Source organism: Mustelus asterias, chromosome 10 (genome assembly GCF_964213995.1).
Source record: "Mustelus asterias chromosome 10, sMusAst1.hap1.1, whole genome shotgun sequence".
Classification (NCBI taxonomy): Eukaryota; Metazoa; Chordata; class Chondrichthyes; order Carcharhiniformes; family Triakidae; genus Mustelus; species Mustelus asterias.
This window is the reverse complement of record NC_135810.1, coordinates 45,657,749-45,683,492: the sequence shown is the minus strand read 5'-3', so window position 1 is coordinate 45,683,492 and position 25,744 is coordinate 45,657,749. Positions and strand designations below refer to the sequence as shown.

Sequence of the window (25,744 nt, the reverse complement as noted above, 5' to 3'; positions counted from 1 at the left end):
CGGGTTTCCTGGCAGTGTGGGGTGGATTCAATGTGAATCCCATTGACAGCCAACAGCAGGCCACCTCCGAGAAACACGCCGCCGCAGGGCGCAGAGAATGCCACCTCGCCCTTTCCCCCATCCCCATCAATGTTAGATGTAACATGTTTCTATGATATTTTACAAAACTTTGCTTCAATATAACGAGTACAAATGTGTGGGTAAAATCGATGGTTATGCAAGCAGGGATTGATATAAAACTATTCACACACGCAGAAACACCATATATGTATGCATATCAAATTTATTCCATGGATGGAAACTGCTGATAGTTTAACATCAAAAAATGTAAAAGTGAAAAAAAAATGTTGAACTTCCCTTAACATTAATCTCAGACTCAAGAATATATCAAATCCATGCAAAGATCATTCAAGTCTAAGGCATAGTACATAATCAATGTTGAAACAAAAGAAACGCTGCTTTGGAAGTTGAATTAATCATGGCAAACACTGCACTAAGGTTAGACATCAAAGTTTCTTCCACTCCATGTCATCTGGAGGATTCACAGCCACTGTGTTTTTGCCCACTTCGGTCCAATTTGTGCTCAGAACGGTACCTCCAGATTCAGTCTAAAAATACACAGAAAAGTGAATTTTAGCTTTTAGCCTAAGACGACAACAATGTTCATTTGTGTCCTCTTCTAAATTGCTGTTGATGGTTATATCAATTGAATGATGATAGTGCAAAGAAGTGCATCCAGTTGGATTTTCTTTTTTCTACATCAGGTTAATCACAGTCATAAGACAGATCCTCAAAGATTATATCAATCACCATGAATTCATTGTTTGGACTTTTGCACTATGTGTACAGTACATTTAGGTTACAACAATCTGCATTGTCCAAATTTTGCTGCATGGAGAAGTTCCTGGATTGTCTCAGTTTCCAAAGCAAATATCTACAGGAAGTATCCTGGCTACACAGAAACATAGAAAATAGAGGCCATTCGGACCTTCAAGCCTGCTCCGCCATTCATTTTGATCATGGCTGCTCATCACATTCAATATCCTAATCTCCCTTCCCCCAATATCCCTTGATCCATTTAGCCCCAAGAGCTATATCTAATTTCTTTTTGAATCACATAATGTTTTGGCTTCAACTACTTTCTATGGTAGTGAATTCCACAGAATCACTACTCTCTGGGTGAAGAAATTTCTCTTCACCTCAGTCCTACAAGGTTTACCCCTTATCCTCAAACTATGACCTCTAGTTCTGGACTCCCCAACATCAGGAACATTCTTTCCAAACCTACCACGTTAGAATTTTACGTTTCTATGACATCCCCTTTCATTCTTCTAAACTACATTCAGTCAAGTTCAAAGTTATGAGTTTGAGGAATACAGGAACTAGACAAAAGGCAGTTTTGGAAAGTTGAAGGGCAAAAATTAATGCCATTCTGGTGTGAGAAGCAGGGGGAAGGAGGCTAAGGTGCCCCCTGTGGCCAATAACTTAGCAAACATGTTTTCATATTTGGACATTTATTCCAAGTGGGGAAGGTAGCTGCAAGGAGTTGGCTGGTGGCAGATTAGTGGGTGACAAGAGAGTCAAGAGAAAAACAAAGTACAGGAATTCTGTCATAATGGCAGATTAAATAATGAAAAGAGTAGACAATTGTTTTGAAACAATGATCACAATGACCATTATATAACCAGTTTTAGCAAAGAACAAAAAGAGTTTTAAATTCAGGACAAATACATTTAAATGAGGGAAAGCAAATTGCAGTGAATTAGAGAAACCCTGCTTAAAATAGAAATGGAAGAAAAAAATCAAGTAGAATCATACATCAGCAATATTAACACATTGCAAAAACTAGAAACAGTAAAATATAAATACATTATTGGTGCCATTGTTATTTACTATACACTAGAACTTTCTGTGTCTGGAAACTGAGCGGATAATATTGAGCGAAGATCAATTGAGTAAACTGAAGCAAAAATGGCAAATGACACTATTGGACAATGTCTAGTTTTTGTGAATGTATACATATTAAGGCAGATTCTAAAATTAAGTGACCTCTCCAGGAATAACATTTTTTATGGCACACCAGTCAGGACACTACATGTCTGGAATCCATGATATACCATTTATTTAAAAAAGAGTGGTGGCAAGCAAGTGATTTTTTGATGAGAATTCCTCGAGACTGCCTGTGTTTGCCAACTGTACCTGATTGAGCAAATCAGCCTTATTGTTGCCTTGGTGACACAGATCACATCACCAAAAAGAGTATTGACAGAGTCCATTACTTCAAAAATATTTTGCAGGGTCCAATGACTCAAAACCAAGGTAAAAACAAAGTTGCAAACTCCAATAATGTATTTAACAAGTTTTGCTTTACTTCCTGATACATCATACAACATGTAAATTTATTAAATGGCCCAGACCTTTCAGTCTCTAAATGTTCTCTCTCTCTCTGGAGGTACGTCTCAGAAACCCAAATGCAAGTACTCCGCAGGAATTACCTGCAAAGTTTCAACTTCTGTTGGGCATTTATCTTGTATCTGAAATCCTCCAAAACTCTTGAGTTAAAGTCAAGAGACTTTGGATGGTTCCAACTCACTTCAGAATAGTACTCATAAGAAGTTAGGATTAAAAGCAGTTCTAACTTGTATGTAACTATATTACTGACCGCCTCAGCAACCGCACCCCTCAACCCAGCTGTTGCTCCCCCATCCTCTAATGCCCCTGTCTATCTCCTCCAAGACACTATATCCCTTCACCCTCTTACCTCACAAATTTACTTTCTCCCTTGTCAAAATGTCTTTGGGATATTTCAACTTATTATATAGCACCAAATGCTGTAAAAAAAGTGTGGGTTGACTTCCCCGATGCTCCTTCACGATGAAGGACGGAGCCTCGGAGCAACTATGCTCCACATTTCTCAGGGTGTTGTATTTGGAAGTCCTGGCAAGAAATGCGCAAAATAACTAGGAACAAATTGCTCCCAAGATTTGGCCATTGAAATAAAGATTCAAGAAAACAAATGAAGGGTGCAATACTTACAAATGACTTATTCATAGCACGCTTCACTTCATCAGACCCATCAGCATAAATTTTCTGAAATAGTTGGTTTAGAGCTGCATCTCCCTCAGGTTTCTCATCATTCTCCTCCTGCTTAATTTCCATTACTAGTTTATCCCAATTCCTTGTGCAGTGAGAGGAGGATGGATACTGCTGCGACTGCACTAGAATTCCATAAGATCAATTAAAAGGACATAATATAAGAACATTCAGCCACCTGCATAACTTGAACATTGATATCTTCAACAAATATATCCAAAAGAAAAGTCCAACAATGGTTACCTTATTGAAATCTTAGGGAGAAGGCCAGCACTAACTGAAGACTGCCTGGAACTTCAGCAAACTACCTGTCTGGCCTCATCATTTTTGTTACAAATTATGCAGTATGACAAAGAAACCCCAACATTAACATTTTTGGAAAGAAAGTACGTACCTTCATTGTTCCCCTAACCACGAAAACACAAATCAATTTTACATAAATTGCAATCCCTTATCACCCACTTTCTAATGTCAAGACTCTAAAAAAACTTAAAACATGGGCGGCACGATAGCTCAGTGGTTAGCACTGCTGCTTCACAGCTCCAGGGACCTGGGTTCGATTCCCGGCTTGGGTCACTGTCTGTGTGGAGTTTGCACATTCTCCTCGTGTCTGCGTGGGTTTCCTCCGGGTGCTCCGGTTTCCTCCCACAGTCCAAAGATGTGCGGGTTAGGTTGATTGGCCGTGCTAAAATTGCCCCTTAGTGTCTTGAGATGGGTAGGTTAGAGGGATTAGCGGGTAAATATGTAGGGATATGGGGGTCGGTGGTTGTGGTCGGTGTAGACTCGATGGGCTGAATGGCCTCCTTCTACATTGTAGGGTTTCTATGAACATCAGTGTTAACTTTCTTCAATTACTGTATCGTATTATAGCAATTTGAATATTCATCTCCACTTACATTTTGGAATTTCAAAATCATTCTCTTTAAATTCTCTCTTTCGGTTTCCTGTATTCATTTTTAAGGTGGCAAAAACTTTTTGAAATTCTACTAATTGAGTGAAAAAGCTATACTTTCAATTAACCATAACGGAAGATTGACAAACAGTAGGTATATACTCATTGTTAAACAAAATGCATCACCAAACCACAAGAGAAGAAATCAAGTTAGTTGACCTAAATATTTTTAAAAAATTCTTTTATGGGATGCATCTGTTGCGGGCAAGTTCAGCATTTGGTGTCCATTCCTAATTGCCCTCAAGAAGGTGGTTGTGATCCACCTTCTTGAAAACCGCAGTCCACCTGGGGCAGTTAGGAAGGGAGCTCCAGGATTTTGACCCAGCAACAGTGAAAAAAACATCAATATAGTGATGTTAGTGTACCTTGAAGAGATATATTTTTAAAATCATATTCTCCGCAGCTCTCCTTGTTGCTGAGTTGTATGCAGAAGTCCTTTTATTGTTACTTAAATGGGGTTTGTTTATTTTTACTCTAGTATCTTTTATGACTCTGCATTGTTAAGGAGGAAGCGTTTTGGACAGTTCTTTTCCTTCCTAGTGACTTGAAGGCTTCTTTTTTTCTGTTTGGCTGGCAGCAGTTTTAGTTTAGAAGGGACATCAAGCTGAAAAGAAGTGTTCCTCTCTTGCCTTCTCTTCTTCTGTGTGTTTCTCTCTTCTTGCCTTCCTGGAGTAGAGAATCTGCTGCTGTTGGCTTGACCAGAATCTCTCCCTGGTGTTCTGGGAAGCTGTTCCGACTCCCAGCTTGTCTGTATGTGCCTCAAGAGAACTGCAGCATTCATCCAAAGGAGTCAGTCCCAGTATCACGTGAGCATTAGTCTTTGCGTGTTAAACCTGTGGAAAGGGTTTTTTTGTCTAAGGGAGTTTTGTTTGATTGGAACATTTAGATATATTTGTTACGGGTTATACGTTATTGTGATTGTTTTGTTTGTAATTGATAAAAGTTATTGCTAATTTTCTTTCCATACACGTCAACTTTATTCTTAAATAAACTTTGTTTGATAAAAGTTCCCGAGTGGGTCAATTGAATCATACCTGAGGTAAAACATATCATGCTTATCCTGGCCACGTTTAAAGTGCAAAACTTATGATCCAGGCAGGCTTCATAAAACACTGGAGTTTCTGACCTGAATTATAACAATATTTTCAAGCCAGACTGGTGTATGGTTTAGAGTAGAACATGCATGGTGTTCCCATGTGTCTGCTGTCATTTTACTTTTAAGTGATACTGATGGCAGATTGAGAAGGTGCTATTGCAGGAGGCTTGGCGATTTGCTGCAGTGCATCTTGAAGATGGTACACATTGCTGACACTGTATGCCAGTATTTGGGCCTGTGAACGTTGAAGGCGATGGACAGGGTACCGATGAACCTGGCTGATAATTTTTGGATAATGTTGTGCTTCCTGAGTTTTGTTGAAGCTACACTCATTTAGGCAAGCTCCACCCTACTTCTTACTTGTGCCTGTGAGTAGACTTCAGGGATTCAAGTCAGTTACCCAGCACAGAATTTCTAGCCTCTGGTCTGCTCTAGCGGCTACATTATTTATGATTGGTCTAGTTTTATTAATAGTTACCCCAAGAATATTGATAGTGGGGGATTCAGCGATGGTGAAGCCATCGCATGTCAACAGAAGATGGCTAAGTGGTTGCCACTTATCAGATCTTGCTGCATATCGAAATGGATGTCTTCAGTATTTGAGAAGTTGTGAGTGTGACTGAACATTGTGCAATCATCCTTGAACATCCCCACTTCTGGGCTTATGATGGAAGGAAAATCATTGATGAAGCAGGTGGAAGAATGGTCATAGGACATTACCCTAAAAAATCCGTACAACAATGTCCTGGGATGGAGACGATCGACCTTCAACAACTACAACTGTCTTCCTTTGTATTGATAAATTCTTGATTTCTCGAGGAATTAAGGGCTATGGGGAGAGAGCGGGTAAATGGAGTTGAAATCAACCATGATTGAATGGTGGAGTGGACTCGATGGGCCGAATGGCCTTACTTCCGCTCCTATGTCTTATGGTCTTATGGTCTTATTAGGTACAACTCCAATCAGTGGAGCGTTTTGCTAATTTTCCCATTGACTTCCAATTTTGCAATGGCTCCTTGACACCTCATTCTCACCTCATCTCTGAATTCAGTTCTTTGGTCCATGTTTGGACCAGGCTGTAATGAGGTAGGGAGTCAAGTGGCCCTGGAGGAACTCAAGCTAAGCATCGGTGAGCAGCTTCTTGCTGTGTATGTACTGTTTGATAGTACTGCTGTGACAAGAAATCTCGCAGAATTAGAAATTCAAGGGAGTAGGAAGTATGAAGAACTGAATGATATTAGTAAGAAAGTTTTATTTGGGAAATCAATGGAACTGAAGTTGATAAGTCCTTGGAACCTGATATTCTACATTTCAGAGTTTTGAGAGACGTATCTAGGGAGATGGTGGATATATTGGTGTTCTTCCAAAATGCCATAGATTCCGGAATGGTTCCTGCAGATTGGAAGGTAGTAATTTTCACCCCAACATGTAATTAGAGAGGGAGAAAACAGGGAGCTACAGACCTGTTAGCCTTATATCAGTAGTAGGGAAATGCTGGAAGCTGTTTATAAAGAATGTGATAAATGGACACTTGGCTAACTTTAGAAGCAACATACTGCGCAGTGCTTGAAATCTGAAATAAAAACAAGCAATTCTGAAAAATCTCAGCATGTATAGCAGCATCTGTAGAGAAATAGTTAATGTATCGAGTGTGTATGACTCTTCTTCAGAGATGAAGAGGGGTAGAAATGTGATGGATTATAGAGTGTGCGTGCGGGGGATGGGGGATGTGGAGAAGGCAGAGCAGGTTAGAAGGTCAGGGACGGATGGGAGCTCAGGGGAGATTGACAAAGATGCCATGGGCAAATAGACTAAAGAAAGTGCTAATAATGGCATAAAGATAAGGTTGCAGAATATGTTAATAGCAGAAGGGTCAGCATTCCGTGAAAGCAAGACAAATTACAGATGGCCCTGTGAGGGGAGAGGTTGGGAAAAAAAACAGAGGAGAATTCATGGGCTGAAGTTGTTGAACTTAATGTTAAATCCAAAAGGCTTTGTAATGCCTAATCGGAAGATGAAGTGATTGCTTTGAGGAACACCTTAGTTCAGTCCACAAGCATGGCTCCGACTGTACAATTTTAACTTACTAGCTTGCTCCCATGACCACATTCCCGTCTTTGGCCTGCTGCAATGTTCCGGTCAAGCCCAATGCAAACTGGAGGAACAGCATCTCATCATCTGATTGATAAAGGGGAAGTTGGTGGATGTAGTGTACTTGGATTTTCAGAGGGCTGTCGATAAAGTCCCCCACAGGAGTCTGGTTAGCAAAATTAAAGCACATGGGCTCGGAGGAAGTACACTGGCATTGATTAGGTAAATGGGTCACTCTCAAGCTGGCAGGCTGTGAATAGGAGGTACAGCCAGGATCAGTATTTGGGCTCCAGCTGTTTGCAACATACATCAATGATTTGAATGTGGGGACCAAATGTAATGTTTCCAAGTTCATGGATGACCCAAAGCTAGGTGGGAATGTGTTGTGAGGAAGATGCAAAGCAGTTCAAGGGGATTTGGATAAACTTATTAGTGAGTGGGCAAGAACATGGTAGATGGAATATAATGCAAGATTATTCACTTTGGTAGAAGAACACCATTTCTTAAATGGTGCAAGATTAGAAAGTGGAGATGTACAAAAGGGACCTGGGTGTCCTTATTAATAAGTCATCGAAAGCTAACATGCAGGTACAGCAAGCAATTAGGAAGGCTAATAACAGGTTAGCCTTTATCACTAGAGGATTTGCATATAGGAGCAGCAACATCTTGCTTCAATTGTATAGAACCTTGATTATACGGCACCTAGAGTACTGTGTGCAGGTTTGATCTCCTTACCTTAGGAAGGATATTACTGTCAGAGGTAGTACAAAAATAGTTCACCAGACTTTTTTTCTAAGCTGATGGGACTGTCCTAGGAAGAGAAATTGAAAAAACTGACCCTGAATTCTCGAGAGTTTTGAAGAATGAGGCGCAATATCCTGTGCCTTCAGCCATCTTTTGATATAATTGTCTGAAGATTAGCAACTGTGATGTTGGGGATCACAGGATAGACCACTTGTTTGCTCTTTCTGGTTGAAGATATGCTTCAGCCTTGTCTCTTGTTTTCCCTCCCAACATTGAGAATAGTGATATATTTGGAGCTTCCTTCTCCAGTAAGTTCTTTAATTGCCAGTAACTTTTACAACTGGATGCAGTTGGACTGCAGAGCTTTGATCTGACCCCTTGGTTGTGGGATCACTTAGCTCTATCATATGCTGCTTCTATGGTTTAGCATCACAGTCTTGTGGCACCTAATTTTTTGTCAAAGAGCTAGCTGTTAAGAGTATTTCAAAGGTTGCGGGAAATAGAGAATTAGAGAGGTTTACAAAGGAAAGCTTGCAGCTTGGTGGCTAAGGAGCTGAAGGCATAGTGATCAATGGCGTATGTTGAATTGTGATGAGCTGTGCAAGACCCCAGAATTGGAGGCACGCAGAGGTTTGAGGGTCAAAGGCTGCAAGGTGTAATAGAAATGATGATGATGATAAATCTAAGAGCCATTGAAAGGTGGGAGCCAATGTGAAATGGGCTTGGTGAGAGTCGGAATACAGGCAGCAGTTTTGGTTTAACTCAGGTTTACAAAAAGCGCAAGGTGGGAGGCTGATTTCTCAGGAGAGCACTGGAATAGTTGAGTCCAGAGTAACAAATGGATGATGGTTGCAGTAGGTGAGCAGAGGCAAGGCAGAGAGATAGGCAATGTTACATGGGGTGGAAGTAGACAGTTTTAGTCATGGAGGGGCTATAGAGTTGTAACAACAGCATAGGGTAACATAGGACTCCTGTGGTCTGCTCAGCCTCTGGGTAAAAGCGAGGGGATAGAGTTGGTGGCTAGGAAATATAGCTTATGGAAGGGACTGAAAACTATGGCATTGCTTTTCCCAATATTTAGTTGGAGGGCATTTTTGCATTACAACCAACACTGGACATCAGATATACAGCATGACAAATCAGAGACAGTGGAGGGGTCCAGAGCAATGGCGGTGAGGGATTATCTCTCTCATGTAATATACGAGGATTTGAACACACAAAATACATGAAAGAAACAAAGGATGTCTTGATATAAAAGAATGAGGGAATTTTGAGAAAATGCTAGATGCAAAAGTCAAGTTGGAGCATTCGAAGTCACTAATGGCGATGTTTACATCAGTGGTTGGGGGAGGGGGATGTTGTAGTTTGCTTTCGAAAATAAGGAGATATTGTTCCTGAAGCTTATACTGAACTTTGCTGGACCAGTGTACAAAGTTGGGATGAGAAAGAGGAGGGTGAAAGTGGTGCACCAGGTGTTCAGCAAAGCGTTGATCCAATCTGCATTTGGTCTACCCAGTATAGAATAGACTGCACCAAGAACAATGATTACAGCATAAATCAGAGGACATGTAAACTGCTCGTGCAGAAGGACTGCTTGGGGCGTTAAACAATGACAATCATACATACACTGTGCAATGACAATCTCCTGCATTTTAAGAGTCTACGATTTGCATGGAAATTATGGAAAGGCATATACTTGCTAAGCCACTCTGAATCCTTACACTAACTCAGGTTCCATGTAGTATGTGGTAAGGTATGCCTGTGATGGCTGGCTGCCAGGCACAAAATTATCTATTTCATCCTGGGGTCAGTTCAGGTTGCATCTCCAGCTTGTTCTCAGGATCGGAAGTAGATGCTGTTGTACCCAATGATGAGCTTCCCATATCCAGATGGTGCATGGCATGTTCTCCTATATTTATCCCTTGAGCAGATATTATCCAGGCCTAGTTTGATAGCTAAACCTTTATTTATCAGTGCCATTTCCTATTAAAAAATCTTAACTCATGGACAAAAGAAAATGGAATTATTCTAGCCAAACTGTAACCAATTAGTCATTCAAATTGGGACATCCTTGCCCTTCACAAAGTGGCATTCCCTTCACCGGGTAGTCATGTATGGTTGTGAAAGAGTTTCCAATATCTTCAATTTAATGACCTGGTGAAGATACAGGGACAAATTCATTGACATTGAAGTCAATGCATAATTGGACATCTCATACTTTAGGACTCATGAAACCTCCCAGCTTATGTCATAATATTTCTAAGAGACCGGCAATGGTTTGCTATATTTAAAATATCCAATCACGCTGTCTACAAATTTCTGCTCGACTCCCCCATTCAGGCTTCATCCAGGGTGGGCTTAGCAGCTCCACAAATTAGGGGTTCATCTACGGGAGGGGTAATTTATCTTTCCTTGCCAATTTTTTTCAACAATTCTGCTGCTCCATCCATGAATCATTCTCCATTCGTGAACTTTCCTCCATTATAAGGTCAGAAGTGGGGATGTTAACTGATGATTGCAGTGTTCAGTTTATGATGATGAATATGCTATTTGTAACTCCTCAGACACAGAAGCAATCCATGTCAATATACAGCAAGATCTAGGTGGCAAGTAACATTTGCCACAGAAGCACCAGGCAATGACCTTCTCCAACAAGAGAGAATCTAATAATCGCTTAACCTTCATTCAGCAGCATGAGCACTGAATCCTCCACTATCAACATCACCATTTAATTATTCCCGCTGTTTGTTGTTCCACCTAGTTCCAGCTCTTTGGGTCCTTTTTCAGCCTCCAATTTCTAACATGTCTAATCTTTTCCTCACTTCCTCCTTTGTCATGGAGATGTGTCATGGGTGGCATGGTAGCACAGTGGTTAGCACTGCTGCTTCGCAGCTCCAGGGACCTGGGTTCGATTCCCGGCTTGGGTCACTGTCTGTGTGGAGTTTGCACATTCTCCTCGTGTCTGCGTGCGTTTCCTCCGGGTGCTCCGGTTTCCTCCCACAGTCCAAAGATGTGTGGGTTAGGTTGATTGGCTATGCTGAAATTGCCCCTTAGTGATCTGAGATGCGTAGGTTAGAGGGATTAACTGGTAAATATGTAGGGATAAGGGGGTAGGGCCTGGGTGGGATTGTGGTCGGTGCAGACTCGATGGGCCAAATGGCCTCTTTCTGCACTGTAGGGTTTCTACGATCTTTCTATGTTTTTCCACGGCTGTCAATGACAATTACTCAATTTCTGTTTTTTAATCTAATTAACTTTATTTTTTTTTAAAAAAACACTTGCTGGATTTCAAACTTTAAAAATTTGCCTTTATCTGCAATGCACATCAGGTACCTTCCACCAATTATGGGACATTTAGAGTCAGATTTAGATATTCTTTCAAGTACAGCAGCGCTCATCATATCCATAAGGAGTCTGAAAGTCATGCATTCAGTCTCTACTCATACTGTGCCATATCTAATTATTTGATAATAGAAACTACGGATAATAGAATCTGCGGGTAGTCTGATTAGATACTGCACATTTAACACGTACTTTCAAATCATTCCAAACTGGTTTGAAATAACACTGGGTGAGATGAGGTCATTAAGCTTATTTTCTATACAGCAAGTAAGCAGAGAGAGCAAGAATCAGAGAAATTTAATTTAACCTTGCTCGTCAAAAAATGGGGATGGTGGAGAAGAATATAGGTCAAATTACTTGCTATTTTCATGGATTGACTTATTTGTTTTCAGCATACTTTTCTTTCCATCACCATTAAACCTGATATACTGCATTTTTAGCTCCCAAGTCTGCAGCTAGATTGTGTCTCCCCATATCTTCTTCAAACTGACTACATCCTTACTAAAAGGTTCTTCTTTCTTTCCTAAATCCCAGGAAGATGAGTCAGTGTTTGCGACATTTATACATACAGGGATTTGCCAGCAAGCCTACCAACTATCTCCCAGGAATATATTCTTCCAGACTTTTCATCTTGTATTGTGAATATAACTGTCCTGACTACAATATGCGCGATCTCAATTTATTTAACAACCCTGTGCACCCTGGCTAGCATCCTGGAATGAAATAACGGACTCTTGATTTATCAATTTGAAAAAAGTACAAGAGTATAGTATCTTTTATGACCATCAGATGTCCCAAATTTCTTTACAGCCAATTAAGTACTTTTGTAGTTGCAATGTCGGAACACAGCAACGAAGTTGCACATCGCAAACGGCAAGGTAATAATGACCAGATAATCTGTTTTTAAGATGTTGATTAAGGAATAAATATTTGTCAAGTCACGGTAGATAACCTTTAAAATAGTGTCAATGGGTCTTTTACATCCAGCTGATCAATCAGATAGAGCTTCGGTATAACGTCTCATCAGCTTTGATTTTTGAATTCAAACCCTGAAATGGAACTTAAACTCAGAACCGTATGACTCAGGAGAGTCTTCCTAACTGATCCATAGCTGACACTCATGCCTAGAATTCATATGCTCTACCAGTGGGAACAATCCTACCTCTGAGTCACAAGGTTCTAGATTCAAGTCCCATTTTAAAACTTTAGCACCAAAAACAAGGTTGGTCTTGCTGCATTTGGACATGGACTGTCATGAATGGTGTTGTACATTGTGCAGTCATCTGCAAACATCCCCACTTCTGACGGAAGAAAGGTCATTGATGAAGCAGCTGAAGATGGTTGGGCCTAGGACACTACCCTGAGGAATGTCTGCAATGCTGTTCTGGAGCTAAGATGATTGACAGGTATTTGAAGGTCAAGAGGCAGCAGCTGAGAAAAGTTGACTGAAGCTAGTGCCATGCTATTTCATATTCATTGCTATTTTGGATATTACTGCAAAGAATGCGAGAAGAACTCTGGAGCAAAGAAAAATTCTAAACTGCAGTGAATTAGTTTACATTCTTGAGCATATAAAGTGTGAATGTTTTTTGATGTGGAAGACAACAGATTTGCTGCTAGGATATGATAATATTGTGAATATCTAGTTCATTTTTAATGTTTTAAAACATAACATTTAGTTTTAGGAATTAAAGTGTTTAAATGCAAGATTAATGAAATACTTTGGTGAAGGCAGCATTCGGCATGCTTGGTTTCATTGGTCAGAACATCGAATACAGGAATTGGGACATCTTGTTGAAGTTGCACAAGACATTGGTAAGGCCACACTTGGAATACTGTGTACGGTTATGGTCACCCTATTATAAAAAGGATATTATTAAACTAGAAAGAGTGCAGAAAAGATTACGATGGTATCGGGATTTGATGGTTGATCTATAAGGAGAGGCTGGATAGACTGGGATCTTTTTCCCTGGAGCGGAGGAGGCTTTGGGGTGAACTCAGAGGTCTATAAAATAGTGAGAGGCATAGTCAACATCTTTTCCCAAAGGTAGGGGAGTCTAAAACTAGTGGGCATAGGTTTAAGGTGAGAGGGGAGAGATACATAAGGATCCAGAGGGGCAATTTTTTCACACAGAGTGTGGTAAGTGTCTGGAACAAGCTACCAGGGGCAGTAGTAGAGGCGGGTACAATTTTGGCTTTTAAAAAGCAGTTAGACAATTACATGGGTATAGAGGGATATGGGCCAAATGCAGGCAATTGGGACTGGCTTAGTGGTTAAAAACTGGGCAGCATGGACAAGTTGGGCCGAAGCGCCTCTTTCTATGCTGGAAACCTCTAAGCAATTAGTATATGTGAATCAAACATATACTAAGTTTGAGTCAATTACAGTGAACAGAAACCTGTGTTTATCTTATGAGGCTAGCAGTAGAAGTATAAAAACTTAAAACAATGGATGACTTATCGTAGAGCCTATAACAGAACCTAAGTATGTAGTTCCCAGATGAAAATAAGTTAAACGCAATTGACCAACAAGGGAATCCCTTGGTAGGGACAGAAGGTTTAGAGAAAGGGTCATAAAACTATATAGGTTGTTCACATGGTTACTGAATCAAAGAATTGTGCTGAAGGTGAAATAATTAGTTTATATTTCTGTTTGAGCACATCCCAAAGTAAGCCATGTTGCAACAGAGATGGCTGTAGGGGTTAAAGATTCCTTTGCCTAATTTAGCTGGGTGTTTCTCATATAAGGTATTTTGGATTGGTGTAGGCTGCAGCTCACTGAGTTGGGGGAGCCAAATTGGATATTAGTCAGGCTTGCACTAAAGCAGATAAATTATTCACTTTCTTGTTTACCATGAGGAATGTGGGTGGAGCTTGAACTCTATTTGGAATTTGAGAGTGGGAAAACTGGAAGATATGTTTAGCCAGAAGTCACAATGGTCTTCAAAATGAAAGTGAGTTAGTGTTGTGGCAGAAAGCAGTTAGCTTGGAGAATGCAGCAAAGCTCAAGTTTGAGCTGAGAACTTTGCAGTTGAGGTTCTGAACTGAATTTGGAGGATTGCTTAACAACAGTAAATGAAAGAACCCCCATGAAATTTCGCACCCTGGAGTACAGCTGGAACACTGAGGAGAATTAAAGTGAATTCCAGAGGACTATGATATACCTGTGGTTGGTTCCAGGAAAAGTGAACAAACCTTCAAGATTTTTATTATGTATGAGAGAAGCGAAAAGGAGAACTAAATTTAGAGCATATAAAGCTTTATAAGCTTTAGTGTTGAGTTAGTGGTGCCTACTTTCTCTTCATATACAATAGAGTTTGTTCTTGCTTAATCACAGTGTTCAAGTTGCAATGTTTCTTTAAATGTTAACATTCTCCAGCAGGATTGGAACAATAAAAAGAAAGTCAATGAGGCATCATAAACATAATTGCAAGAGAAGAGGATGGAGGGGAGTACTTTATTGTACAAGTTATGTATATGTTAAAAAAAAGTGTCCTCATGTAATCTCCGTTGCGGCATAACAACATCCTAATTATACAAGGAGATTGAATGGATAAGAAACCATTGGTCTTCTGGATAATAAATTAGATAATGAAAAATGGAAAAAGATGTGCAGATTATTCGAGCTGATTTTCACTGCAACTCTATGTAAATTTAAATGTTTATTGATTAAAGACAAAGGTTAAGTTGTAATTTTCCATCTACTGCTTCCAAATGGTATCCAAATAAAAAGGTAATTGTTAATTATAAAGTTTTCACATTAGGAAGAATTGAAATAGGTTATTGGATGAACATTACTGGCATTTGCCTATTCTTAGGAAAAACACTGGAAATACATTAATCTGAATTTCTCTCTCAGCCGAAACAATCACTTGTTTACAGAATATGGTGTATAACTACTGTGGCAAATTCTTACCTGGTACAAAGTGCTTTGCATCTGGAAGGGCGCCTTCCAGCTTTTCCCATCGAATGGCTTCAGTTTTCTTTAGTTTCATTTCAATCTACAAAAGAAACATTTTTTTTAAAAAAACAAGAAATACAGTTTGATGCATTAATTTTTACCTTTGGATTGGTGTTTCTTACTTTGTAACGGAGGTATAGACTCCATTTATAGAATAATTCTCTATTGTGCATTGGGGACGTTCAGCAGCAGGCAGTTGCCTACAAGAAATTTCCAACAGTTGACCTTCCTTTCCACCATTATACAAATCATAAGCTCATAAGAAATAGGAGGAGAAGCCATTTGACCCATTGAGCCTACTCCTCCATTTATTAAGATCATAGCTCATCGGATTAAGGCCTTCACTCCACTTTCCTGCCTGGGCCCCTTAACGCTCAACTTCCTTGTTGATCAAAAATTTGTCCAACTCAGACTTGCTCAGCTGTAGCAACATTTTCCTCCTTTTATACATGATCCTCTTTCAATAAATGTCAACATTTCATTTGCTTTGCTAATCACTTGTTACATCTACACCCTATTTTTTTGCGATTCACATACCAAGGTGCTCAGTTCTCTCTGTGGAATTTGATAGCCTCTCTCTATTTAAATATTATATTGATTTTCCATTCTTCCCGCCAAAGTGGAGGGGTTCATATTTTCCCCACTTATATTTCATCTACCATTAACCTATGTATCCTTTTGTAGACTCTCCACCTCCTCTTGACAACTTATTTTCCTATCTATCTTTGTGGCACCAGGAAATTTAGCTACCAAATATTTGGTCCCTTCACCCAAGTCATTGATATAGATTGGAATTAGTTGAGACCTCAGCACTGATCACTGTGGCACCACCCTACTTCCAGTTCGCCAATGCAAAAATAACCCATTTATGCCTATGCTCAGTTTCCTGCTAGCTAATCAATCCTCTATCCATGCAAACATATTAACCCCTACACCATGAGCTCTCATATTGTGAAGTAACCTTTGATGTGGCACCTTGTCAAATGCCTTTTGAAAATCCAAGGACACAACATGTATAGGATATCCCCTTTATCCACATTGCTTGTTATTTTCTAAACACGTACATTAGTCAAGCATGACTGATATTATTTTCTACATGCCCTACTATGCACTCCTCAATAATGCACTCTAGTAATCAGCCTTTCCAGAATCTAGGAAATTTTGGAAGATTACAACCAATACACCCACTATCTTTGCAGCCACTTCATTTAAAACGCTAAGATGCAGGGCATTAGGTCGAGGGGACTTGCCAACGTTTAGTTCTTATAATTTCCCAGTACCATTTTCCCAGTGATTATTTTAAATTCCTCTCTCCCTTTCACCTGTTGATTTTAAACTATTCTTGGTATATTCTACAGTGAAGTCAGATAGAAAATAACTGTTTAGTGCTTCTGTATCTCCTTGCTTCCCAATGTTAAATACCCAGTTTCATCTTCTAAGCCAAGGGATCAACATTCACTTTTTACGCTTTTCCTTTTTAAATACTTGTAGAAACGCTTACATCTGTTTCATATTTTGAGCCATCTTTCCCTCATTTTAATTCTTCTCAATTTAAGTACTCCTTTGCTGGTTTCCAAACTCTGCCCAATTTTGTAATCTACTAACCTCCGCAGCATTATATACTTGTTTTTCCCCCCCAATTTAATCCTACCCTTTCTTCCTTAGTTAGCCAGACATATACTTCTCATAGATTTTCATTTGTCTCAGAGCAACACACGCAATGCGCACACGCACACTAAAATCAACACGACTACTTCCTAAATTTAGAAAAAAGCTGGACAAAGATTTTTAAAAACCTGAAACTATATTTGCCTGTAATCCTTAGCAAAGGAGAACTTCCTGGCAATATTGGAGAAGCCAAAACCTCATCTCTGAAGTGATGTCAATGACCACTATGGTTACAGAGACCAAATTCAAGGAAATTATACAAAGGCCATCTGTTTCATAAGCTAGGCCTGGCCAATGGAGTCTGCTAAGGACCCTGCACCTTTCCTTTCAAATTCTTAATAGTTGAAACATTAACAATCTCAAGAAACCAAATAAAAAAACCAAAGACAAAGTGGACAGATGCAAATCATATGGCCTCCTAGCTGAAAGAACATTTAACATCGACTTGCTACACTGCCATTTCCATCTAGCAAGCAGCAGCTCAGTAAAAGGTATCAGTTCAGGTTTGAACACCTGGCTCGCATTTACATTGATTCTGCTGGAACTTCCATACCAGCACCTTCAAAACTAATTCATCTGTGACTATCCCATCATGGAAGCCACCTCCAGTTGAAATGAGTTATTCAGCACTTGCCAACCACTGTGAAAGGAGACACCATTGGACTTGATTCTGGACTCATGTGAAACAATAAGTCCGAGGCCCAAGTAAAAAAAATTTTGAATTATTAGCTCAAGTAAATAAGGGAAATTTGGGAAACAGTTCTGTATGTAAAACTTAAGTTTCAACCAAGGAACAGAACATCAAGTAATCATTCTTCAATCTCTACATAGCAGACATAAACTGAAAAAAAGATGGTGATGGTGGATTTGAGGGGACAAATATTTTCAGGTCAGTTTAAGCACTGCTGTGCCCAAGTTGCTCTGCTCCTTAGACTGAAAATACAGGATGATAATCTATAGCGTTGTTTCAATTTACAAATTAATGTTTGCTTAAGCAGCAGCCACTGCTTGAATAGATTTTTCACTGGTGGACTCAATACTGGCAGGAATTAATGCGAGTCACACAATATTGCTCAACTCTCACTGGTTAAGGCTTTGTCACCTGGATTGATGAAAATGCACATCTACAGTATAATACTCAATATTAGTAACTGAAGTTCAAGGTGCCATTTGAAATTTTGGTGTCATAATTCGGGTACCACAATTTTAAGATAAAAGTTTACATTATGGAACATATATCGGAATTCCTAACATATCCTGTTATACAATATTCCAAATAAGGAAAATTAATTTCTAAGTTTTGTCTGGCTCTTAAGAATTTGCAGTTCTCAATCAGCAACAGATTTTCCTTTTAACTGATTACAAAATTACACATGGTCTAGTAGCTTTTTCCACCTTTGCAGGGACATGCTTACTAGTCACATAGCTAAATCCTTGTGCTGTTCTTACATTTCACAGAATCTGGGGGCAATTTTACCAGATCATCCCACTGGTTGATCGGCGTGGCGAGCAAGATCGGGCGAGAGGTGAAAAATCGGGTGCGCACTGTTTTTTTTGCCTCTCAAGATGTCACCGGCGTAATGTCCATGGGTTGGGAGGGAGGAAGGGTCATGACAGGAGATTTCCCAGTGTGAAATCGAGCACCTGCACAGTGGCGCCCCTAGAGCTCAGCAGCTGGCTTCTCAGCAAGAATAGGCTCTGCCCCGCCCTCTACTGGCAAGAATCACACCTGGGATTCTTTCCCCTAAAAACTGTACAATTTTGACTGGGAGTTCGCCCTAAATATTCGGCGTGATTCTCTCCCATTTTCACGCTCGTTTGGCACTTAGTATTTCTTTGGTAAGATCGCCCTCTCTATCTTTTGGACAGTAATCTTGCCCAATGGATTTGCTAGCAGCCGAACTGCATACTGAAACCATATGGTGTAAACAATTTCTCTCCCAAGCATGACTTCTTTTTAGGACAGTACTCTTGTTCTGGAGGAGTTCAAGAAATGAAACCTAAACTTAAATTATAAGACCACCAATAACTTTGGCTTCTGTGGTCATCAAGAAAGAACCCCCCAACCCCCCCCCCATTGAATGTCAGTACCAAGTAATCAAAGTCTGATACTAAAACAAGTAAACAGGTCACTGCTGAAGTTAATACTAATGATAAGGAACACATTTCACTATTTACTGCTACCAATCTCAAAGTTCTATGCAAAAGACTTTCAACTGCACTGATGCCTCACACCACACAATTCAAAGTATGTGGCACCAATGGTGACTCACCACTGGTACGTGAAAGTAGAGAAACAGATCGCTGCTGTATGAATAATGCAATTGTTGTACACATCTTCAAGGGCTTTCAGCACTGGGACATGATACCTGCATTTTGATTCCAATTGTAGAATAACAAAAGAATGTCATTGCGTGGGACTAAGCATTCTGGTGTCAGTCTGATAATGCAATGCCAAGGTTAACACTACTAATTACCATAAGGTTCGCTGCAGTTATTTTATTGGCAATGCATTCTTTTGAATTCATCTCAATCTTACAGGCCAGACCTTTGGAGTAAGTGATCAACTTGTAGAGCAAAATACAAACAAACACAGTTCTGTCCCCTAATGAAATGTTTTAAGGGAGGCACTGAAAAAAAATGAACGAATAAAAATCAATTACCACTTTTAGAACAATTCTTGTAAACCTGTGCTTGAATCAGGTAAAATAGGCATCTTCTGTAAAAGACTGAAGGAGTCATTCAACAATTTTGACCTCAGAAGAAATTTCTGCTTTCGGCTAACATTTAGTGGCACATGAACAATGCATTCATTTGTCCTTCCATGGAATGTGGGTGAATCTCACTTTAAAAAAAGACTGCACACAAAAGTTACAAACTACAGTCAATGCACCATCATTTCACTCTGCTTGAATACCCTGCAAGATTAAGAGCATCAAACTTGTGTCATGGGCCTGATCAGACTTGGTATGGCGAGATAGAAATTGGTAAACATTTTGCCTGTTTCAGGGTGAAATAGGCACAACGATATCACTATCACTGCAATATCCTGCACCTAATCTATATATGAAAAATCAAATGGAACATAGACCATGCAAGCACCAACTGTTTTTTAAAACCACTACAGCTTAAACAACAGTAAAGCATGCATGGTCCTCCAACACATTTTACCAACACCCACTTCCCCGGGCTTACATCGGCAATACAGCAGGCCTCACTTTGATTCCTGATATTGGGGAGCTGCCTCGATTATTAAGATGAGGCTGAATGTCCAATATCCGAAGAGATTCTAGTGCCAGTTCCTAGGAACATAGGAACAGAGGTAGGCCATTCAGCCCGTCGAGTCTGCTCCACCATTCAATACAATCATGGTTGATCAGACATTTCAATGTCTTTTACCCACAATGTCCCAATAAGCCTTTATGTTATTGTTAATCAAAAATATATCGCTACCGTAAACATATTCAATGAGTAAACTTTGACGGCCCTCTGGAGTAGATTCGCAACCCTTCGAGTAAAGAAATTTGTCCTCTCAGTCTTTAGTAGCTTCCACCTTATTCTGAAATTGCGTCCCTTCATTTTAGACTCCCCAACGAGGGAAGTATCTCACCTGCATCCACTCTGTCTATTCCTTTAAGAATTTTGTAGGTTTCAATGAGATCACCTTTCATTCTTTGAAACTCTAGAGAATACAGGCGCATTTTGCCTAATCTGTCTTCAGAAGACAGTCCTGCCATCCCCCGAACAATCTGGTGAATCTTTGTTGCACTCCCTCTATGGCAGTAATATCCTTTGAGATAATTGGACCAAAACTGCACATAGTGCTCCAGATGCAGTGTAACGACGCTTCTATACAATTGAAGCAAGACTTCACTACTCCTGTACACAAATCCTCATGCAAGAAAGGCTAACATTCGATTAGCCTTCCTAATAACTTGCTGCACCAGCATGTTGGTCTTCAGTGGCTTATGAACAAGGACACCCAGATCCCTTTGTACATCTACACGTTCTAATTTCTTACCATTCAGGAAATACTTGCACATCTGTTGCTTCTACCAAAGTGGATTACCTCAATTGTTTTCCACATTACATTTCATCCGCCATGTTTGTGCCACTCAGCAAGTCTGACCAAATCCCTCTGCAGCCGCATTACATCTTCCTCATAACACACATTCCTGCCTAGCTTTATCATCTGCAAACTTGGAAATATTACATTTGGCCCCACATCCAATCATTGATATATATTAACATCTGGGGCCCAAGCACTGATCTTTGTGGTATCCCACAATCCACACCCTGCCAACGTAAGAATCACCCATTTACTCCTACACTCTATTTTCTGCCTGTTAGTCAATCTTGAATTCAAGTCAGTACATTGCCTCATATCCCATGTGCATTGATTTGGCTAATCAACCTATCAATAGTCTTCTGAAAATCCAAATATACTACATCCATCGAATCCCTATCAAATTTATTAGTAACATCCTCAAAAACTCCAAGTTAGTCAAACATGATTTCCTCTTCATAAATCCATGCTATGCCCAATCAGATCATAATTATCAAGCGTCCATTTATTACATCCTTCATAATAGATTCTAGCATTTTCTCTACATGTGATGTCAGACCAACAGGTCTACAGTTCCCTGTTTTCTCTCCCCACCCCTCTTAAATAGTGGGGTGACATTTACCACCTTCCAATTTTCAGGAATCATTCCAGAATCTATAGAATTTTGGAAGGTGATCATCAATGCATCCGCTATCTCTATCGCTACCACTTTCAACACTGTAGGATGCATAATATCAGGTCCAGGGGACTTAACAGTTTTCAGTTCCATTAGTTGCTCCAAATCAACCTTCCTACTTTTACTAATTTCCTTCAACCCATTCGCCCCAATGCCTTGGATCTCTACATCTGGGAGATTTCCTGCATCTTCCTTAGTGAAAACAGACAAAATAATTATTTCGCATCTCTGCCATTTCTCTACTCTCCATTTTGAATTCTCCTGACTTGCCTGCGATTGTCTTAGTCAAACACATCCTTTTTAAATAGCTACAGCAGCTTTACGTCCGTTTTTATGTTTTTTGCTAGATTGCATTCATATTTGATGTTCCCGTTATTTAAAAATCAATTTCTCAGCTTTCCTTTGCAGTACTTTAAAAACCTCCCAATCCTCAGGTTTACTACTATTCCTGAGATCTTTATAAGCCTTTTCTTTTAATCTTAAACAATCCTTAACTGTCAGCCATGGCTGACTGGCTTCTTTTGCGTTTTTGCACCTGGGTTACTGTTTGGATTTTAACCCAACTTTCTCTGCAGGTTTTAGCACATAGTTTTGAAAAACCTCCTTCAGAAAATAGCTTTGATGATGGATATTTCATATCACATGATAACAGCATCACATGATAATTAGCAAATACCGCTGCTTTTGAAATGATAATGCAGATTGATAAAAATTATTTTCATGCAGTTATGTTAATTCATAGTGTCTTGAAAGGCTGCGCTCGCCACAGCTACTTCATGCTTACAAATTAAGGGTGCGAATTTTCCACAAAGAAAAACAAAATTGAGTTCATAATTCATGAGCATGTGCATGCAGTGTACCTAATTGGTGCCAAGTGTATTCTGGGATACAAATATCACTGCTTAAGAAGTAAATTACAAGAGTGAAGGAGAATATTTGCAGAGCATGGAAACATTTTTGTTTTTGAAATCTTGATTTTCATTTACAATAAAGGTACTGACTAGTACCGGTTTTTCTCAAGAGAATTAGTAGCCTTAGTGGAAGGAAAATAATTACTTTGTTATAATTAGATCACTGAATTGTTAAACTGATCATCGCCATAAATAAATGGTCTAAATAAAGCCGTATGAATGGATTTAGGTATGAATGCATCTGCTTCCCCAAGATTTATGGATTTTAAAAATTAAAATTCTGGCTCGGAGGACAGTCTCCCCACCAATCATAAATCAGCTGTACCTTTTCATGAGACCTCACACAACTGTCATGAAGTCATTATTGTATAATTGTAACAAAATTACCAATAAATCAGCATTTTTGCTCAAAATACAGAGTACATCTCCAGTATTGTACATATTAATTTTAAGAGATTCTGTTTCCATTGCACTCTGTTTCTGTTTCAAAGACTGGGCTTATTGGGTTACTTGAACTCGAGTTTCTTTAGCTCAGCCTGTTCTGGATGAAGTTACTCTACAAACTCACTTTTTTTTGAATTACCCTTCGGAATCAAACCAAAGGTGCTTAAGAATCTGGTGTGCAGCTTTTGTGCCTTTGACTTAATCGGGAGATGGGTGGGAACAGTTGGTCAAATAGGCCCTCCACCTGATTATACGGCCTCTCTGGTTGTTCCCTGGAGAAATTAAATTCTGCCCCACAGATGAGAATAGAGTTGATGATGCCAGTGAGTCGTGGGATAAGCCAGGATGATCTTGGAATCGTGAGCAGTTTTGTCTACTAAATATTCTATGCATGTCAAATGTCCATCCTGGCTTTGAAATATATTGTCATAAACAAAAAGGACTGTTGAGAGATTTTGAATAATCAACCAACTGAAATTGGAGCAGTTACCAAAGATGTTCCAATTTATCTGTGACCTAAGTGGAACAGTTCAGGGAGAGGCACGAGATATACTTTTTGCTTTTACAATTAAATTACCAGCTAATACATGCTGCACTTTTGCTCCGACTCATGGGTGATTTCTATTCTATGACAAAGTTAAATACTCCCTATTCATCAAAATTTGGGAGATTGGGATTCCAGGAGAGGGGTTAAGAAGCTTGAGACTGGGATGGGGCGTCAAGGAAATTGGAATTCTGGAAGGAGGATATTTGGAACTTTGGATTAGAAATGGAGAGATCGGGGCTCAGGTGTGAATATTGAAGATTGAGACTCTAGATTCAGGAGATCGAGTCAGGACTGGACTGGAGAGAGGAGTGGGAGGGTGATACTTGGCTCCTCATTTGGTATCGTGCGAAGTCTGCAGCCAGAGCCTTAGTTTCAACCCGTAGCAAGGGGAACACCTGGATCATAGAATCATAGAAACCTTAGTGCAGAAAGAGGCCATTCGGCCCATCGAGTCTGCACTGACCACAATCCCACCCAGACCCTACTCCAACCTGCACCTGTGGATTCAAATTCCACACAGACAGTGACCCAAGCCGGGAATCGAACCCAGGTCTCTGGAGCTGTGAAGCAGCAGTGCTAACCACTGTGCTACCATGCCGCCCATGGGATGATGGGAAGACTGACTATCCTGTTGGTGTGGACTGTTTTAATGTGATTGAGTAAAAGAACTTTCCTTTATGTTGTACAATTTATAATAGTAACATAACATGGCAATCAACGTGTGCAAAGAATGCTCCTACAAACAGCAATGAGATAATGATCAGCTAATCTATGTAATAGAGAAAAGCAGAATTTCAGATACAATACGACGACTCTTCAGTCTCTTGATAATCCAGATCTTTTAGTTTTTGTTTCAGATTTCCTGTATCTGCAGCATTTTGCTTTTAGTATAAATGGTCTAACAATTTTGGTTGAGAGATAAATATTGCCGGGAACACAGGAGAGCTCCCCAGTGCACTGCTCCCTCAACAGTGCACTGAAATGTTGGTTGAAATGTGTGAAGTCTCTGGAGTAGAATTTGAATCCACAGGTGCAGGTTTCATCTTGGAGGCAGGATTTTCACCGTTAAAGACATGGAAGCCTAAGAGGATGCAGGTAAATGCCTGATTGACATTTAATCTCGTCAGGGCTCCAGGAAATAGGAAGGTTGTCACTGCTTACTGTGGCCATTAAGTTCTGCACACCAAGTGTGAAGAACTCCACGTTTTCTTTGTCAGCAACATTGAGGCCATCAATTTAACTGCCTCTGCCATATCCCTCCCCAGATCAAAAAGCAAAACATCCCTAAAAGTTTCCCGTGTCTTAGCACTAAACAATCAATTTTCTCCAATTTCTTTCCTATTGTTTCTCATGGTTTCAATAAGGTCATCACATCAGAGACCCACCTCTGCTGCCTTAACCTTATTCCCAATAACCACTCAACTTCCCTCATTTACCACATCAACTACAGTGCCGCCCACGAGCACTGCTACTTCACAGCTCCAGAGACCTGGGTTCGATTCCCGGCTTGGATCACTGTCTGTGTGGAGTTTGCACATTCTCCTCGTGTCTGCGTGGGTTTCCTTCGGGTGCTCCAGTTTCCTCCCATAGTCCAAAGATGTGCGGGTTAGGTTGATTGGCCATGCTAAAAATTGCCCCTTAGAGTCCTGGGATGCGTAGGTTAGAGGGATTAGCTGATAAATATGTAGGGATATGGGGGTAGGGCCTGGGTGGGATTGTAGTCGGTGCAGACTCGATGGGCCAAAATGCCCTCTTTCTGCACTGTGGGGTTTCTATGATTCTATGAACTGATTTGGTTAATAGTTCTGCCTCTTCAGGTACCACATACTTCTCCTTGAAATCTGTTGTCATTATCCCCTTAAAAAAAAACTCATTATCTTACTTTCCTTGCAAACTACCACTTCACCTCTAATCCTCATCGCCCTCAAGTTCATGCCCATCTTTCTCACAATTTCAAGTTTGAACCACTCCAATCAGATCCCTTGCCATTGCACTGAAATGACCCTAACCAAAAATCTCAAATGACATCGTATTTGGCCATTTAAACTCTTCTTCCTCACTATTCTCTTTCTGTTGGCAACCTTTGACAGGCTTGACCACACCATCCTTCTTCAATTGCTCTCCTCCCTTGTCCTGCTGGGTGAAACTGTCCT

The 25,744-nt window shown here is 40.0% G+C and overlaps 1 protein-coding gene across 2 annotated transcripts in view; it reads right to left on the bottom strand.

Moving 5' to 3' along the window:
• Nucleotides 1-267: 267 nt before the first annotated feature.
• Nucleotides 268-25,744, bottom strand: part of sugt1 (SGT1 homolog, MIS12 kinetochore complex assembly cochaperone) — a 152,089-nt gene continuing 126,612 nt past the window's right edge. For both annotated transcript variants that reach the window (XM_078221689.1, XM_078221688.1), the window contains exons 11-13: nt 15,235-15,319; nt 3,037-3,218; nt 268-608 (exon numbers count right to left, since the gene is read on the bottom strand). In XM_078221689.1, the coding sequence (XP_078077815.1) occupies nt 507-608; nt 3,037-3,218; nt 15,235-15,319 (369 nt within the window). In that variant the 3' untranslated portion in view covers nt 268-506. The remainder of the gene's footprint in view (nt 609-3,036; nt 3,219-15,234; nt 15,320-25,744) is intronic.